At 46.7% G+C, this 16,809-nt stretch overlaps 1 protein-coding gene across 1 annotated transcript in view; it reads right to left on the bottom strand.

Moving 5' to 3' along the window:
* The window catches only part of LOC309388248 (multidrug and toxin extrusion protein 1-like), a 34,814-nt gene extending 18,834 nt beyond the window's left edge, over positions 1-15,980 (bottom strand). Inside the window, exons 1-8 of the mRNA XM_081945430.1 lie at positions 15,804-15,980; positions 13,529-13,630; positions 12,990-13,058; positions 9,911-10,059; positions 8,369-8,411; positions 4,873-4,917; positions 3,668-3,765; positions 1,825-1,922 (exon numbers count right to left, since the gene is read on the bottom strand). Coding sequence (XP_081801556.1) covers positions 1,825-1,922; positions 3,668-3,765; positions 4,873-4,917; positions 8,369-8,411; positions 9,911-10,059; positions 12,990-13,058; positions 13,529-13,630; positions 15,804-15,965 — 766 coding nt within the window. The 5' untranslated portion in view covers positions 15,966-15,980. The remainder of the gene's footprint in view (positions 1-1,824; positions 1,923-3,667; positions 3,766-4,872; positions 4,918-8,368; positions 8,412-9,910; positions 10,060-12,989; positions 13,059-13,528; positions 13,631-15,803) is intronic.
* Positions 15,981-16,809: the final 829 nt, after the last annotated feature.

The following is a 16,809-nucleotide window of genomic DNA, read 5'->3' as shown; positions in this document are numbered from 1 at the left end:
ACTGTCTTCTAGTGATTGACCCAAAGTCACCCAGATAGATTTCATGCCTAAGGCGAAACTAGAACTCACTGTCTCCTAGTGATTGACCCAAAGTCACCCAGATAGGTTTCATGCCTAAGGCGAAACTAGAACTCACTGTCTTCTAGTGATTGACCCAAAGTCACCCAGATAGGTTTCATGCCTAAGGTGAAACTAGAACTCACTGTCTCCTAGTGATTGACCCAAAGTCACCCAGATAGATTTCATGCCTAAGGTGAAACTAGAACTCACTGTCTCCTAGTGATTGACCCAAAGTCACCCAGATAGATTTCATGCCTAAGGCGAAACTAGAACTCACTGTCTTCTAGTGATTGACCCAAAGTCACCCAGATAGATTTCATGCCTAAGGTGAAACTAGAACTCACTGTCTCCTAGTGATTGACCCAAAGTCACCCAGATAGATTTCATGCCTAAGGTGAAACTAGAACTCACTGTCTCCTAGTGATTGACCCAAAGTCACCCAGATAGATTTCATGCCTAAGGTGAAACTAGAACTCACTGTCTCCTAGTGATTGACCCAAAGTCACCCAGATAGATTTCATGCCTAAGGCGAAACTAGAACTCACTGTCTTCTAGTGATTGACCCAAAGTCACCCAGATAGATTTCATGCCTAAGGCGAAACTAGAACTCACTGTCTTCTAGTGATTGACCCAAAGTCACCCAGATAGGTTTCATGCCTAAGGCGAAACTAGAACTCACTGTCTCCTAGTGATTGACCCAAAGTCACCCAGATAGGTTTCATGCCTAAGGCGAAACTAGAACTCACTGTCTTCTAGTGATTGACCCAAAGTCACCCAGATAGATTTCATGCCTAAGGCGAAACTAGAACTCACTGTCTCCTAGTGATTGACCCAAAGTCACCCAGATAGATTTCATGCCTAAGGCGAAACTAGAACTCACTGTCTCCTAGTGATTGACCCAAAGTCACCCAGATAGGTTTCATGCCTAAGGCGAAACTAGAACTCACTGTCTCCTAGTGATTGACCCAAAGTCACCCAGATAGGTTTCATGCCTAAGGCGAAACTAGAACTCACTGTCTCCTAGTGATTGACCCAAAGTCACCCAGATAGGTTTCATGCCTAAGGCGAAACTAGAACTCACTGTCTCCTAGTGATTGACCCAAAGTCACCCAGATAGATTTCATGCCTAAGGCGAAACTAGAACTCACTGTCTCCTAGTGATTGACCCAAAGTCACCCAGATAGGTTTCATGCCTAAGGCGAAACTAGAACTCACTGTCTCCTAGTGATTGACCCAAAGTCACCCAGATAGGTTTCATGCCTAAGGCGAAACTAGAACTCACTGTCTCCTAGTGATTGACCCAAAGTCACCCAGATAGATTTCATGCCTAAGGCGAAACTAGAACTCACTGTCTCCTAGTGATTGACCCAAAGTCACCCAGATAGATTTCATGCCTAAGGCGAAACTAGAACTCACTGTCTTCTAGTGATTGACCCAAAGTCACCCAGATAGGTTTCATGCCTAAGGCGAAACTAGAACTCACTGTCTCCTAGTGATTGACCCAAAGTCACCCAGATAGGTTTCATGCCTAAAAGGTGGGTGGGCCTGGTGTATACACATGTGCGGGTGGGCAGGGAGGGGGTGAGTGGGCCTGCACATGGGGCGCAATTTTGGCACGCCGTAAGAAAAGGCTTTGCCCTCCCTCCACCAGACCAAACTGTCTTTCTAATCCACCTTCTAATTGAGGAGTGGGCGAGGGGGGCGAGTGAGGAAGGGCCAAACCCCCCTCTTCCTCGTGGCTATAAGGTGGGGGGGGGATCTCACCTCCCCAGGTTTCGACATGGAGCTTCTTCCACTTGATGTAGAGGAAGAGGGCGATGGCTTGCGCGTACTGAGCGATGGTGTTGGCCCACGCAGACCCCCTGGGAGGAAAGGAAAAGAGGCGCAGAGGAGAAATTAGGGTGCATTTTAAAAAAATAATTCCTTTGGGAGGGTTTTTTGTGTGTGGGGGGTTCATTTTGTGACTATTCACACCATGTTGCTTTCCGTTTCTTCGCCATGCCTTTGATGGAGAGGAATTCCAATACAGATGGTCCTCGACTTACGACCCCTTCCTTTGTCCATTTGAAGTTGCAACGGCCCCGAAAAAGGTGGCCTATGATCCATCCTCACACCTACGACGGTCTCAGTGGCTGCAGGGTCCAAATTGGAGCGCTTGGCAGCATTCCCAGGAACATTGGATGGCCATCCGTGACTTTCCCAGGGGTCCTTCCGACAAGCAGAGGACATAGGAGAACCAGGATCTGCTTAGTGACTGTCTGCTTCACTTAAGGACCGCATGCTTCACTTAACAGCTGTGGCAGAAAAGGTTGCAAAATTGTAAAATTAATGACCGCATCCCACTTCCAATTGTAGTCATAAGCCAAGGATTATCCGTACTGGTAGTCCTCGACTTACAACTGTTCATTTAGGGATCACACAATTCAGATGTTTGACAACTGACTCACGTTTATGACAGTTGCAGCGTCCTAGGGTCACGCGATCCCTTCTTGCGACCTTCTGACAAGCAAAATCAATGGGGGGACGGGGGGACGGACCAGATTCACTTAACAACCATGTTGCTAACTTATCAACTCCAGTGATTCACTTAACAACCATGTTGCTAACTTAGCAACTCCGGTGATTCACTTAACAACCATGTTGCTAACTTAACAACTCCAGTGATTCACTTAACAACCATGTTGCTAACTTAGCAACTCCGGTGATTCACTTAACAACCATGTTGCTAACTTAGCAACTCCGGTGAATCACTTAACAACCATGTTGCTAACTTATCAACTCCGGTGATTCACTTAACAACCATGTTGCTAACTTATCAACTCCAGTGATTCATTTAACAACCATGTTGCTAACATCAACTCCAGTGAGTCACTTAACAATTGTGCCAAGAAAGGTCGTAAAATGGAACAAAACTCACCTAACAACTGATTAATTTTGGGCTCAATGATGGTCATAAGTCGAGGACTACCTGTAATGGATCTCTGTTACTCCTTTAAATTGTTACGTTTTGCTATATGCAGCCAATCTTTGACTTACGACCACAACTGAGCCCATAATTTCCATTGCTAAGTGAGACAGTTTTTGTCCCATTTTACGACCTTTCTCACCGCCGTTATTACTTGGATCAGTGCAATTATTCAGTTAGCAACACGGTTGTTAAGTGAATCTATCCTCCCCTTTGACTTTGCTTGTCAGAAGGTCGCAAGAGAGGGTCACGTGGCCCCAGGACATTGCAACCGTCATAAATGTGAGTCAGTTGCCAAGCATCCGAAGCATCCGAGGGATGGAGCAGCGGTCACAAGTGTGAAAAACAGTCCTAAGTCACTTTTTTCAATGCCGTTGTAACTTTGGTCACTAAATGAACTATCGTAAGTCGAGGACTACCCTTAGTTGAATTTTTTGTTCACATTTTGTGGTTTGATGAAATCCAGTTCACTTAATCTATTGTTTTATCAACAATCTTTTTGCTAAACCCATAATTGATGTCGGGTTTTCAAAAACAAATAAATAAATTGGTAAAGAAAACCTGGGATCCAAGGATGGAGAAGAACAAATCATCCTGCCCTGAAAATGGATATTTTTGGCCCCAACAGCCTCCTGTACTTACCTAACGCCCATGTTGAACTGGTAAAGGAAAACATAATTCGCCAGGACATTGATGATGTTTGCAGCGATGCCACAAAAAACCTCTGGCCAGATGATTTTCTGCAATGAGATACATATTCTTTTATTTCTTTTTTGAATTACACTTCAAGTGGGACCATGTTTTTTCAACCCCTCAAACTACTAAGCCTCTTTAAGAAAATTTCCTTTCAATCACACTTGGCCAATAAAGAATATTCTGTTCTGTTCTGTTCCGTTCTGTCCTATTTCTGTTTCTGTTCTGTTTCTGTTCTATTATTCTATTCTGTTCTGTTTCTGTTCCATTATGTCCTGTCCTATTTCTGTTTCTGTTCTGTTCCTGCTCTGTTTCTGTTCTATTGTTCTGTTCTGTTTCTGTTCTATTGTTCTGTTCTGTTCTGTTTCTGTTCTATTCTGTCCTGCCCTATTTCTGTTTCTGCTCTGTTTCTGTCCTGTCCTATTTCTGTTTCTGTTCTGTTCCTGCTCTGTTTCTGTTCTATTATTCTATTCTGTTCTGTTTCTGTTCTATTCTATTCTATTCTGTCCTGTCCTATTTCTGTTTCTGTTCTGTTCCTGCTCTGTTTCTGTTCTATTGTTCTATTCTGTTCTGTTTCTGTTATATTCTGTTCCATTTCTGTTTCTGTTTCTGTTCTGCTCTATTCCTGTTCTGTTCCTGTTCTGTTTCTATTCTATTATTCTGTCCTGTCCTATTTCTGTTTCTGTTCTATTGTTCTGTTCTGTTCTGTTCTGTTCTGTTCTGTTCTGTTCTGTTTCTGTTCTATTCTGTCCTGTCCTATTTCTGTTTCTGTTTCTGTTCTGTTTCTGTTCTGTTCCTGTTCTATTTCTGTTCTATTATTCTATTCTGTTCTGTTTCTGTTCTATTCTGTCCTGTCCTATTTCTGTTTCTGTTTCTGTTCTGCTCTATTCCTGTTCTGTTCCTGTTCTGTTTCTATTCTATTATTCTGTCCTGACCTATTTCTGTTTCTGTTCTATTGTTCTATTCTGTTCTGTTTCTGTTCTATTCTGTCCTGTCCTATTTCTGTTTCTGTTCTGTTTGTATTCTATTGTTCTGTTCTGTTCTGTTCTGTTCTGTTCAGTTCAGTTCAGTTCTATTCCTATTCCTATTCCTATTCCTATTCCAGAGGCAAAGAGGACAAATTCTTAACCACAAGAAAGAAAGGAATGCCCTACCTGGTTTTGCAAATACCGCATTTGGATCTGGTAAATAAAGGCTGCCTGGAAGAGGGAACAAAAGGGAAATTAGAAAAAAAAATCAGCAATTCAGAAAAAAGTAAGATTTGTTAATTTGTTGTTCAGTTGCTCTAAAACAAAGGAATTGCCATATTTTTTACAGCATTGCCAAGCCATAAAATTGTTGCATCCTGAATGCCTAGTTTGGAAGACTTTTTAGAAAATATCTAGACCATTGGTTCTCATTGTTTGTAAGATCTTTGGACTTCTATTCCCAGAATTCCCAGCCAGCTAGCTAGATACAGGTAGATACCAACAGATGATAGATAGATAGATAGATAGATAGATAGATAGATAGATAGATGATAAGATGAGATGAGATGAGATGAGATGAGATAAGATGATAAGATGATAAGATGATAAGATAAGATAGATGGATGATGGATGGATGGATGGCTAGGTAGGTAGCTATCTAGCTATCTAGATACAGATAGATACTGGTGAATGAATAGATATAGGTAGGTAGGTAGGTAGGTAGGTAGGTAGATAGATAGGTAGGTAGGTAGGTAGGTAGGTAGGTAGGTAGAGATAAGATAAGATGATAAGATAAGATAAGATGATAAGATGGATGATGGATGATGGATGATGGATGATGGATGGATGGATGGATGGATGGAGACAGACAGACTGACAGCTAGATACTGGTGGATGGATGGATGGATGGCTAGGTAGGTAGGTAGCTATCTATCTATCTATCTAGATACAGATAGATACTGGTGAATGAATAGATAGGTAGGTAGGTAGGTAGCAGTGGTGGGTTTCAAATTTTTTTGGAACCTACTCTGTGGGTGTGGCCTCCTTTGTGGGAGTGGCTTGCCAGCCATGTGACCTGGTGGGAGTGGCTTGGCAGTCATGTGACCAGGTGGGCATGGCTAACTTGGAAAATGTGGTGAAACTCACTTAACGATGCTCTTGCTTAGCAACCAAAATTTTGGGCTCAATTGTGGTCATAAGTTCTTTTTCTTTCTTTCTTTCATCTCTCTCTCCCACTTTCTTTTTTTCTTTTTCTTTTTCTCTCTCTCTCTGGCTCTTTGTCTCTCTCTCCCTCTCTCCCTCTCTGTCTCCCTCTGTCATTTTCTCTGGGTGTCTATCTGTCTGTCTCTCTCTCTCTATCTCTGTCTCTCTCTCCTCCTTCCCCCATCTCTGTCACTCTGTGTGTGTGTGTCTGTCTGTCTCTCACTCACTCTGTGTGTGTGTGTCTGTCTGTCTCTGTCTCTCTCCCCTCCCTTCCTCTCTCTCCGTCACTCTGTGTATGTGGGTGTGTCTGTCTCTCACTCATTCACTTAATCACTCACTCTGTGTGTGTCTCTCTATCTTTCTCTCCCTCCCTCCCCCTCTCTGTCTGTGTGTGTATGTGTGTGTGTGTGTGTGTGTGTCTGTCAGTCTCTCTGATTCCCTCCCTCACTCCCTCTCTCTGTCTGTCTGTCTGTCTCACTCACACACACACACTGTGGTCACCTTGTTGAGTGTTCCAATCACATTTGAAACACTCAACAACTGGCTTGCATTTATGGTATTTTGCAGCATTCTGCAGTCATAGGACCAAAATATATGCTTTTAACCATATATTTTGGTCCTATGACTGCAGAATGCTGCAAAATACCATAAAGGCAGGCCAGTTGTTGAGTGTTTCAAATGTGATTGGAACACTCAACAAGGTGACCACAGTGTGTGTGTGTGTGTGAGTGAGACAGACAGACAGAGAGAGAGAGGAACAGAGAGGGAGTGAGAGAGGGAATCAGAGAGAGACTGACAGAGTTTGACAGAATCAGAGAGGTACTTTTAACTACCTGGCAGCGGCATTTTTCCTTGGGGGGCTCCTCAGAACATCCCAAGACTTCGGAGGGAAGCCTCCAGCCAGGAGCAGGAGCAAAGCCCCTTTTCCAACTGGCCTTTCCTCGCTTGGAGGGCTTTGGAGGGAAGCTTCTGCATAAGCCCGGCCGAGTGACAACAAGTTCCCACCGTTACGAAGCCTCGGAGGCTGTAATTTTCTGAGCTGTGCGCGTGCGCCTGTTTTCCACGGCGTGGAGCAGCAGCGAGGTTTGTGTGGCCGGCAATCACTCCAAATGCCATCCGGGAAGACGAGGAACGTGAGGGGGGACCGTTGACGGCCTCCGCAATCATCGCTCGCCTCGCAGAGCCTCGCTGCTGCTCCACGCCGTGGAAAACAGGCACGCGCACACAGCTCAGAAAATTACAGCCTCCGAGACTTCGTAACGGCGGAAACTTGTTGTCACTCGGCCGGACTTATGCAGAAGCTTCCCTCCGAAGCGTTCTGAGCCTCGGAGGCTGTAATTTTCTGAGCTGTGCGCGCGCGCCTGTTTTCCACGGCGTGGAGCAGCAGCGAGGCTCTACGAGGCGAGCGATGATTGCGGAGGCCGTCAACGGTTCCCCCTCGCGTTCCTCGTCTTCCCGGATGGCATCCTGAGTCATTGCCGGCCACGCAGAATCTTGCCGCTGCTCCACGCCGTGGAAAACAGGCGCGCGCGCACAGCTCAGAAAATTACCGCCTCCGAGACTTCGTAACGGTGGGAACTTGTTGTCACTCACCCGGGCTTCTGCAGACGCTTCCCTCTGAAGCGTTCTGAGGGAGGAAGGGCCAGTTGGGAAAGGGGCTTTGCTCCTGCTCCGGGCTGTAATTGCGCCTATGTTTTCCACGGCGTGGAGCAGCGGCAAGGCTCTGCGCGGCCAGCGATGATTCCGGAGGCCATCAGTGGGGGGCAGGGTCCCCCCTCATGTTCCTCATCTTCCCGGATGGCCCCCGGAATCATCGCTGGCTGCGCAGAGCCTTGCCGCTGCTCCACGCCGTGGAAAACAGGCGCGCGCGCACAGCTCAGAAAATTACAGCCTCCGAGACTTCGTAACGGTGGGAACTTGTTGTCACTCACCCGGGCTTCTGCAGAAGCTTCCCTCCAAAGCCCTCCAAGCGAGGAAAGGCCAGTTGGGAAAGGGGCTTTGCTCCTGCTCCGGGCTGTAATTGCGCCTATGTTTTCCACGGCGTGGGGCCGCGGCCAGAAGACAAGGAACAGCAGTGGCGGCGGGAAGTCAGCCCCGATGCAAAAAACGCCAAGGGGGCGGGGCAGGAAATTACTTCCGGGTTCATTCTTCAACCGGATCTCGCGATCCGGTGCGATCCGGTAGAAACCCACCACTGGTAGGTAGGTAGGTAGGTAGGTAGGTAGGTAGGTAGGTAGGTAGGTAGGTAGGTAGATAGATAGATAGATAGATAGATAGATAGATAGATAGATAGATAGATAGATAGATAGATGATAGATAGATGAGTGGATAGGTAGCTAAATAGCTAAATTTAGATAGATACCGATAGCTAGAAAACTAGATGTGATGGATGGATAGATAAATGATAGATATTTGAAAGGGAAGCTATCAATTCTTTCCTGACTCTGGAAGAAAAGTGAAGGAAAAGCTGGAAACTTACAGGCAGCGCTGGGATAAAGATCATGACATAAACCTGAGTGAGCCTGGAAAGACAAAAAAAAAATGGCATTAATTTCTAATTATTCTATTCCGCAATTACGTTCATGGATGTCTTTAAAAATTCATATGCTTTGAGGTAGCCCCTTCGGGCACCACATTGCGAGCTAAAATAGCCTCTTTGAAGAAGCCCTATCTTGTGACATACCTCAAACTTTAACTTTGTGTGTGTGTGTATGTATGTGTGTGTGTGTGTGTGTGTGTGTGTGTGTGTGTGTGTATAAGATAATGCCCACTTAATTAAATTCAAAAGGCCCAGTTTTGTGGGAAATTTTTATGAGGGGGCCATGTGATCTTGTGACCAACTTTGTATTTTGAATGGGTGCTCTTTCCTCATTTAATTCTGAAAGATCTTAAATGGTTTGAATTTTGAATGGATGTTCATTATGGATTCGAGTCCTTTCTTAACGGAGCTGAATGTTGAATGCTTCCTTGGTGTGGATTTTAAATAGATTTCTTAATGGGTGTGAATGTCATACAATGCTCCCAGTCGATGCCAATTTCGAATTTTCAACGAATAATCTTACTCGATGTGAATTTTGGATGGATATTCTTGATGGATTAAAACTGTTCTAAGTAGACGTGATATTTTGGGGGGGTTGTAGGCTTTTTATTTTGTTTTTATACATACGTCAACATCAACACATGGCCAGTGTAGCATCTGGGTATCAGGAGTGGAATTCACTTACCTCCCCTACCGTTTCGCAATTGGGAGCATGCACTATGCTCTCCTGTCTCCCCTGGTCCTTCTCTTCACTAGACTAACCATGCCCCGTTCCTGCAACCATTCACCGTATGTTTGATGTGGTGACCAAAACTGGATGCAGTACTCTAGGTGTGGCCTTACTAAAGCTTCATAGCTATGATGGCGAACCTACCCCTCTGGTCCTCTGCGCATGCGTGCGCACCTTCCATCAGCTAGTTAATTTTGGGGTATCTTCGGAGTATATTTCTTGAATAAGCAAAAATAAACCCGAAGCATGATCTAATAAAAACATTTTAATATAAAAGAAAGTAGAAATACAAGCTTGCTAACTGAATTTATTACATGTTGGCAGAGCTATGTGCCTACCTCTCTTGGCAGGCGAACAAAAGAACAGAAGTGAAAGTTAAGAAGGCATGTGAAAATGCATGCGCAGTAAAACTTGTCAGATAAGAACTGTAGCATGCGCAATAAATCTTCAGCACAGCTAGCAAACCAATTAACGCAGTGATAGCGCATGCGCGGGGGCGGGGCACATGAGGGAGACTGTTTTTGGTCCCGGAAAGCTGCAGGGACGCCTGCTAGGCCAAAAATGGGGTGCGGGGGGTGGTGTTATGTGTGCAGGGGGGGGGGTGGAGCACATCACGCGTTGCATTATGGGTGAGGGCACATGCGTGTGCTGTTGCGCCCACGTGCATGCGCTTTTGGCCCACAGAGACAAAAAGGTTAGCCGTCACTGCTTTATAGAGTGGGATTGGTACCTGCCTCGATCGCCTTCCTCACCTGGAGACTTCCGGATCCTGCCGGATTAGCAACAGGAGCTGTTCTGTGTTGATGAAAAACGCCCAGCATGGGAAACAGCAGAGGAGGAGGATCAGGACACCTTGTTGGAGGATGGTGCCCACCCGTTTCATGTTCTTCCCGCCGTACGTCTGGAAGAAGAAGGGGAAAGACCAGAGGTGGCACATGTGAAAGGCCAAGGAAAGGGATAGAGTGCAAAAAGCCTATCTGCGGGAATCTTCTTGACCAATGGTTAGCTTTGGCCAGGTTTGTTTGTGGCTATGTTAGGATGCTAGGCTGGTTCCTGTTTTGACTCCACCTCCAGGATCTGTCGGTCCTCCTCCTACAGTTACCCTTTGATTGGTTATCTCTCCTCCTCCTCGTTCCCCTCCTTCTTGCAAACTCCACTCCCTTCAACCACTGCTGATGTTAACTAGTTTGGTCATGAAACGTCTGCAAGGAAACCACCAAGCTCAAAGAGCACCAAGGACTCATCAGTTTTCCTCCTCCTCCTCCTCCTCCTCCTCCTCCTCCTCCTCTTCCTCCTCCTCCTCCTCCTCCTCCTCCTCCTCCTCCTCCTCCCCCTTCTAGCACTGATGATGTTACCTAGTTTGGTCATGAAACGTCTGCAAGGAAACCACCAAGCTCAAAGAGCACCAAGGACTCATCAGTTTTCCTCCTCCTCCTCCTCCTCCTCCTCCTCCTCTTCCTCCTCCTCCTCCTCCTCCTCCTCCTCCTCCTCCTCCCCCTTCTAGCACTGATGATGTTACCTAGTTTGGTCATGAAACGTCTGCAAGGAAACCACCAAGCTCAGAGAGCACCAAGGACTCATCAGTTTTCCTCCTCCTCCTCCTCCTCCTCCTCCTCTTCCTCCTCCTCCTCCTCCTCCTCCTCCTCCTCCTCCTCCTCCTCCTCCTCCTCCTCCTCCTCCTCCTCCCCCTTCTAGCACTGATGATGTTACCTAGTTTGGTCATGAAACGTCTGCAAGGAAACCACCAAGCTCAAAGAGCACCAAGGACTCATCAGTTTTCCTCCTCCTCCTCCTCCTCTTCCTCCTCCTCCTCCTCCTCCTCCTCCTCCTCCTCCTCCTCCTCCTCCCCCTTCTAGCACTGATGATGTTACCTAGTTTGGTCATGAAACGTCTGCAAAGAAACCACCAAGCTCAAAGAGCACCAAAGATCCCTCGGTTTTCCTTTTCCTCCCTCTCCCTCCTCCTCCTCTTCCTCCTCCTCCTCCCTGCAAGCCCCACTCCCTTCTAGCACTGATGATGTTACCTAGTTCGATCATGAAACGCCTGCAAGGAAACCACCAAGCTCAGAGAGCATCAAAGACTCCACAGCCCTTTTCCCCGTCCTCGTCCTCTTCCTCCTCCTCCCTACAAGCCCTCCTCCCTTCTAGCACTGATGCTGTTACCTAATTAGGCAATGAAACATCTGCAAGAAAACCACCAAGCTGAGAGAGAGCACCAAGGATCCCACAGATAAACAATGTTATATCACCGTCTCAGGAGCGCTTTCAAATCCCGTAATAGCAAAGGGGACATGGAATCTCTTGTGCAGAAAATATTTTTTAAAAAACGCCACTCTTTTGGATTTTGAAGGGGCTCCATCCCCAGATTTAGCCCTTCCAAACATCCTGAATAGAGATAAATAAGGAAAATGGATTGCGTTCTTTCTTTTGGTATCACAGACTGAGGGGAGGGAAGGAACAGGGGTAAAGTTCAGCTATAAACCAAACAAAGCATAGACTTGACGGCGAACCAGTGACGTGCAGTCAGGTGAGGCAAGTGAGGCACAGCCTCACCGCTCTCATCATGAAAAGAAAAAAAAATGTAAAAGGAAAAAGCTGAGCTAGTTGCTGCCTCACCGTGGATGACTCTGCTTAACTGTTTAAAAAAGCCTCTAAAGAAGCCAGAGGGGAGCCGATCCGAGCCTTCCAAAAGAAAGAGGCTGGGGGAAAGTATGTGTGCTACAGCATGGCTCTTTGCCTGGCTTCCGTGGATGACTCTGCTTAACTGTTAAAAAAAGCCTCTAAAAAAGCGCCCTCTACTATGAGGCAGGAGAACTGCAGGCCTCCTCTAGTCTGACTTTAGGCATTTTATGATCACTCGAGCAGAGTTAAGCAAGGGTTAAAAGCCTAAAAATTCCTGACGTAGGTCAGGCACGCAGTTCTCCTGCCTCATAGTAGAGGGCGCTTTTTTAGAGGGTTTTTTTAACAGTTAAGCAGAGTCATCCACGGAAGCCAGGCAAAGAGCCATGCTGTAGCACACACACTTTCCCCCAGCCTCTTTCTTTTGGAAGGCTCGGATCGGCTCCCCTCTGGCTTCTCTGCCTCTCCTCTCACCCCAGCCTGCCAGCAGGAGGTGAGTGGGTGGGCTTTATTGCGTTCCAGGCATTTCCAACCTGGACAGCAGGCTGCATTTGCAATGGTGGAGGTGTTTGGGGAAGACAGCAGGGGAAGGGGGGGGGATGGCAGAGGAGCTGCTTTCAAGCCACTGGAAAAGATATCCAATCCAACTTTTGTGTGTGTGTGTGTGTTTGTTTGAGAGTGAGTGAGAGAGGGAAGGGGTAGGAGAGATAGTCAATCCAACTTCTCTCTGTGTGTGTGTGTTTGAGAGAGGGGGAGGAAGGGAGAGAGGGAGGAAGGAGGGGAAGGGAGAAGAAAAAGAAAATGAAAAAAGGAAACTTATTTCGCAAAGGAGAAAAACAAATGCTGTCGTTTTAAATCAGAACTGAGCAGGCCTGGCTGTGGAATTCTGGGAGTTGAAGTCCACAAGTCTAAAAATATTTGAAACCCACCACTGTGTCAGTGCCTCACCAGCCATAAACCTCACCGCATGTCACTGCTGCGAACAGATCTTGCCTGTGGTGCTCCTAATAAACGACTGGTTTTGGTACTGAACCTTGACTCAATATATTCATGAATCAATTAGGGCATTTTTAAGGAAACCTGACACGTGAAAGGTTACGGACATGCGTGGACATTATGCGAAACCCACCTCTGGCTGCCTTCCATGGAAGATCTTGTTTAGCTACCCCCACATCTCCCCCAAGCAGGTAAAAAAGTTGCCGTTGTGACCCACCTGAGATATTAACGTGTCACAAGCCGAGGACAGCCCGAAACCGATAGAAATGCCCGTCACATTGATCACCTAAAAACAGGGAGAAAGAAAGAGGAGGAAAAAAACGTGAGAAACTCCAGAGATTACCTACCTGCTACTATTCTTATCCAAAATCATAAGAGGGAGATTATAAAAGGGGTTAAGGTTTAATCCCTCTCTTAATCCTAATATTGGAGCTCTACAGTTTGCAAAATCTACACTGGAAACTCCAAGCGCACCTTTCAATTTACAATACAATACAATACAATTTCCCACTGAAGCTACACCTTCACAGCAATAACGCAACGCAGCTAGTCCTCGACTTACGACCACAACGGAGCCCCAAATTACTTGTTGCTGAGCGAGGCGTTTGTTATGTGAGCTTTGGGATTTCCTTGTGGTCTTCCATCCCAGGGCTGGCTCTGTTTAGCTTTTAGAGGTCAGCCAATAGTCAGCTGGAAGGTACCACCCGAAGAAGATGGAGGGAGGTGGTGGGGGAACAGGTAAAAAGAGAAACTCACCGCGATGGCAAGTGTGACGGATGCCAGTTCAACCTTGCCCATGTGCCCGCAAAATATCGTACTGACGACGTGAATCATAAACACCAAGAGTTGAATCACCATCTAAGGGGAAAAAGGTGAGGAGAGGGCAGGTGAAGATTTGGGACCCTTCAAAGTGCCACGCACAAGGGTGGTAGAAGCTACCATGTGAATCCTGGAGCTGTGCATCTTTAAGCTTCCAATAGGTTGAAAGGGCGCAATAATAGCAATTTCAGGGTTTGGTTGTAGATTAGCAATGTTTTTCAACTGTGGGACTTTAAGAAGGTTGGACTTCAAAACCCAGAATTCCCCCACTTGAATGCTGAATTGAAGTCCATCATTCTTAAAGCCTGCTGGCTGGGGGATTCTGGGAGTGGAAGCCCACCCCTCTTAAAGCATGATGGCAGAGGGATTCTGGGAGTGGAAGCCCACCCATTTTAAAGCATTCTAGCTGGGGAATTTTGGGAGTGGAAGCCCATCCCTCTTAAAGCATGGCTGGCTGGGGAATTCTGGGAGTGGAAGTCCACCCCTCTTAAAGCATTCTGGCTGGGGAATTCTGGGAGTGGAATTCCTCCCCTCTTAAAGCATGCTGGCTGTGGGATTCTGGGAATTGAAGTCCATCCATCTTAAAGCATGCTGGCTGGGGGATTCTGGGAGTGGAAGCCCACCCCTCTTAAAGCATGCTGGCTGGGGAATTCTGGGAGTGGAAGTCCACCCCTCTTAAAGCATTCTGGCTGGGGAATTCTGGGAGTGGAAGTCCATCCCTCTTAAAGCATGCTGGCTGTGGGATTCTGGGAATTGAAGTCCATCCATCTTAAAGCATGCTGGCTGGGGAATTCTGGGAGTGGAAGTCCACCCATCTTAAAGCATGATGGCTGTGGGATTCTGGGAATTGAAGTCCACCCATCTTAAAGCATGCTGGCTGGGGAATTCTGGGAGTGGAAGTCCACCCCTCTTAAAGCATTCTGGCTGGGGAATTCTGGGAGTGGAATTCCTCCCCTCTTAAAGCATGATGGCTGTGGGATTCTGGGAATTGAAGTCCATCCATCTTAAAGCATGCTTGCTGGGGAATTCTGGGAGTGGAAGTCCACCCATCTTAAAGCATGATGGCTGTGGGATTCTGGGAATTGAAGTCCACCCCTCTTAAAGCATGCTGGCTGGGGAATTCTGGGAGTGGAAGTCCACCCCTCTTAAAGCATTCTGGCTGGGGAATTCTGGGAGTGGAATTCCTCCCCTCTTAAAGCATGATGGCTGTGGGATTCTGGGAATTGAAGTCCATCCATCTTAAAGCATGCTTGCTGGGGAATTCTGGGAGTGGAAGTCCACCCATCTTAAAGCATGATGGCTGTGGGATTCTGGGAATTGAAGTCCACCCCTCTTAAAGCATGCTGGCTGGGGAATTCTGGGAGTGGAAGTCCACCCCTCTTAAAGCATTCTGGCTGGGGAATTCTGGGAGTGGAATTCCTCCCCTCTTAAAGCATGATGGCTGTGGGATTCTGGGAATTGAAGTCCATCCATCTTAAAGCCTGCTGGCTGTGGGATTCTGGGAATTGAAGTCCACCCCTCTTAAAGCATTCTGGCTGGGGAATTTTTTGCTGCCACTAAACCACAAACATCTAGAGTTGTTCATAAATAAAACAAAATAAAATCCCAAAGGTGTTTTTATTTTTCCGAAAGTCAACTGCACTTCCTTGGTTTTTTCCTCCTTGAAAAACATTTCCCTTCTTCAGAACTGAAGAAGCTTTTTGGATGAGAAGCGAAACATTTTCAAGGAAGAATAAGCTAGAAAAGTCCAGTTGCCCTTGAGAAAAGACATTTGGGAGAACCATGATCTGGAACCTGGATGACTGAGAATCTCTGTAAAGAAACAAAATAAAAATGAAAGTCGGCCGACCTTGGCTAAGCCGAGAGAGAATAAGGTGATTCTTGGAGTCCTAGTGGGCAACCATTGAAATAGGAGCCAGCTGTGTGCAGCAGCTGCCAAAAAAGCCAACACAGTTCTAGGCTGCATCAACAGAGGGAGAGAATCAAGATCACGTGAAGTGTTAATACCACTTTATAAGGCCTTGGGAATACGGCATCCAGAGATTGGACAACCACTTGTCAGAAAGGGTTACTGGGTCTCCTGCTTGAGCAGGGGGCTGGACTAGAAGACCTCCAAGGTCCCATCCAACTCTGATATTCTGTTTTGTTTTTAAACCTGCCTTAAAAACATGTCTGATGGGCTGTACGTTTGCAAAGCGAAGAAGAGACTTACCAACGGCCCGGCCATCACCAAAATATTCTTCACCTCTTCCCAGAAATTGGAAGGAAACAGCCGACATAATTTCCTGCAGCAGGGAAGGAGCGAATTTTTGCGATCTTCGTCGGATGAAGTGCTGAGGGGGGGCTTCTCCAAGTCTGAAGCCCCTTGATCCATAGGTTCGCACGGGAGGAGGCGAAAGGACTTCAGGAGGTTTCTAAAAAAAAATTGGGTTTCTTCTCCTTGACCTCAAGAACGTTTTCACTCCAAGCAGATCTGGACTCCCGGATAGTCTTCTTCACAGTCCAATACTTTTTGGGGAAAGGGTGAGCGTGTGAGCCTGTCCAGAGCCTATAAGAGATGGGGAGGAGCTGCCGGTTGAGAAATTCAGGCGTGTGTAGACATGGGTGGGAAGTTGATTTGGGCCGCTGGGATGTTGGCCAGGGGTCAAACTACGGATGAGGTTCCAGGAGCTGTTATGAAACACAACTCTTCTGCCAAGTCAGATCTGTTGGCCATTAAAAATAGCACCGGCCCCGAGGAGCTGGTGCTGCCTCCCAAGCTGTTGTTTATTGCAAGTTCCTAGTCCTCATGGCAAGGACAGGGATTTGGGAAGCTGTGTTTCATAGATGGAAGGAGGAAGCTTCTCCATGGTGAGCAGGGGGCTGGACTAGAAGACCTCTGAGGTCCCTTCCAGCTCTATTCTAAGATTCGAAGTAAAGCATCTTGGTTGGGAAATGCAGCGGTAATATACCACAAGCAGAGTAAGGGTGACTACCACTTTACAAGGCCTTGGTAAGGCCACACTTGGAATACAGCATCCAGTTTTGGTCTCCACGATGTAGAAAAGATGCGGAGACTCTAGAAAGAGTGCAGAGAAGAGCAACAAAGAGGATGAGGGGACTGGAGGCTAAAACATATGAAGAACGGTTGCAGGAACTGGGCATGTCTAGTTGAATGAAAAAAAGGACTAGGGGAGACATGATAGCAGTCTTCCAACATCTCAGGGGTTGCCACAAAG

This window comes from Natrix helvetica, assembly GCF_964273705.1.
Source record: "Natrix helvetica genome assembly, chromosome: 2".
Lineage (NCBI taxonomy): Eukaryota > Metazoa > Chordata > Lepidosauria > Squamata > Natricidae > Natrix > Natrix helvetica.
The sequence above is the reverse complement of the archived record's forward strand: the minus strand, read 5'-3'. Positions and strand labels throughout refer to the sequence as shown.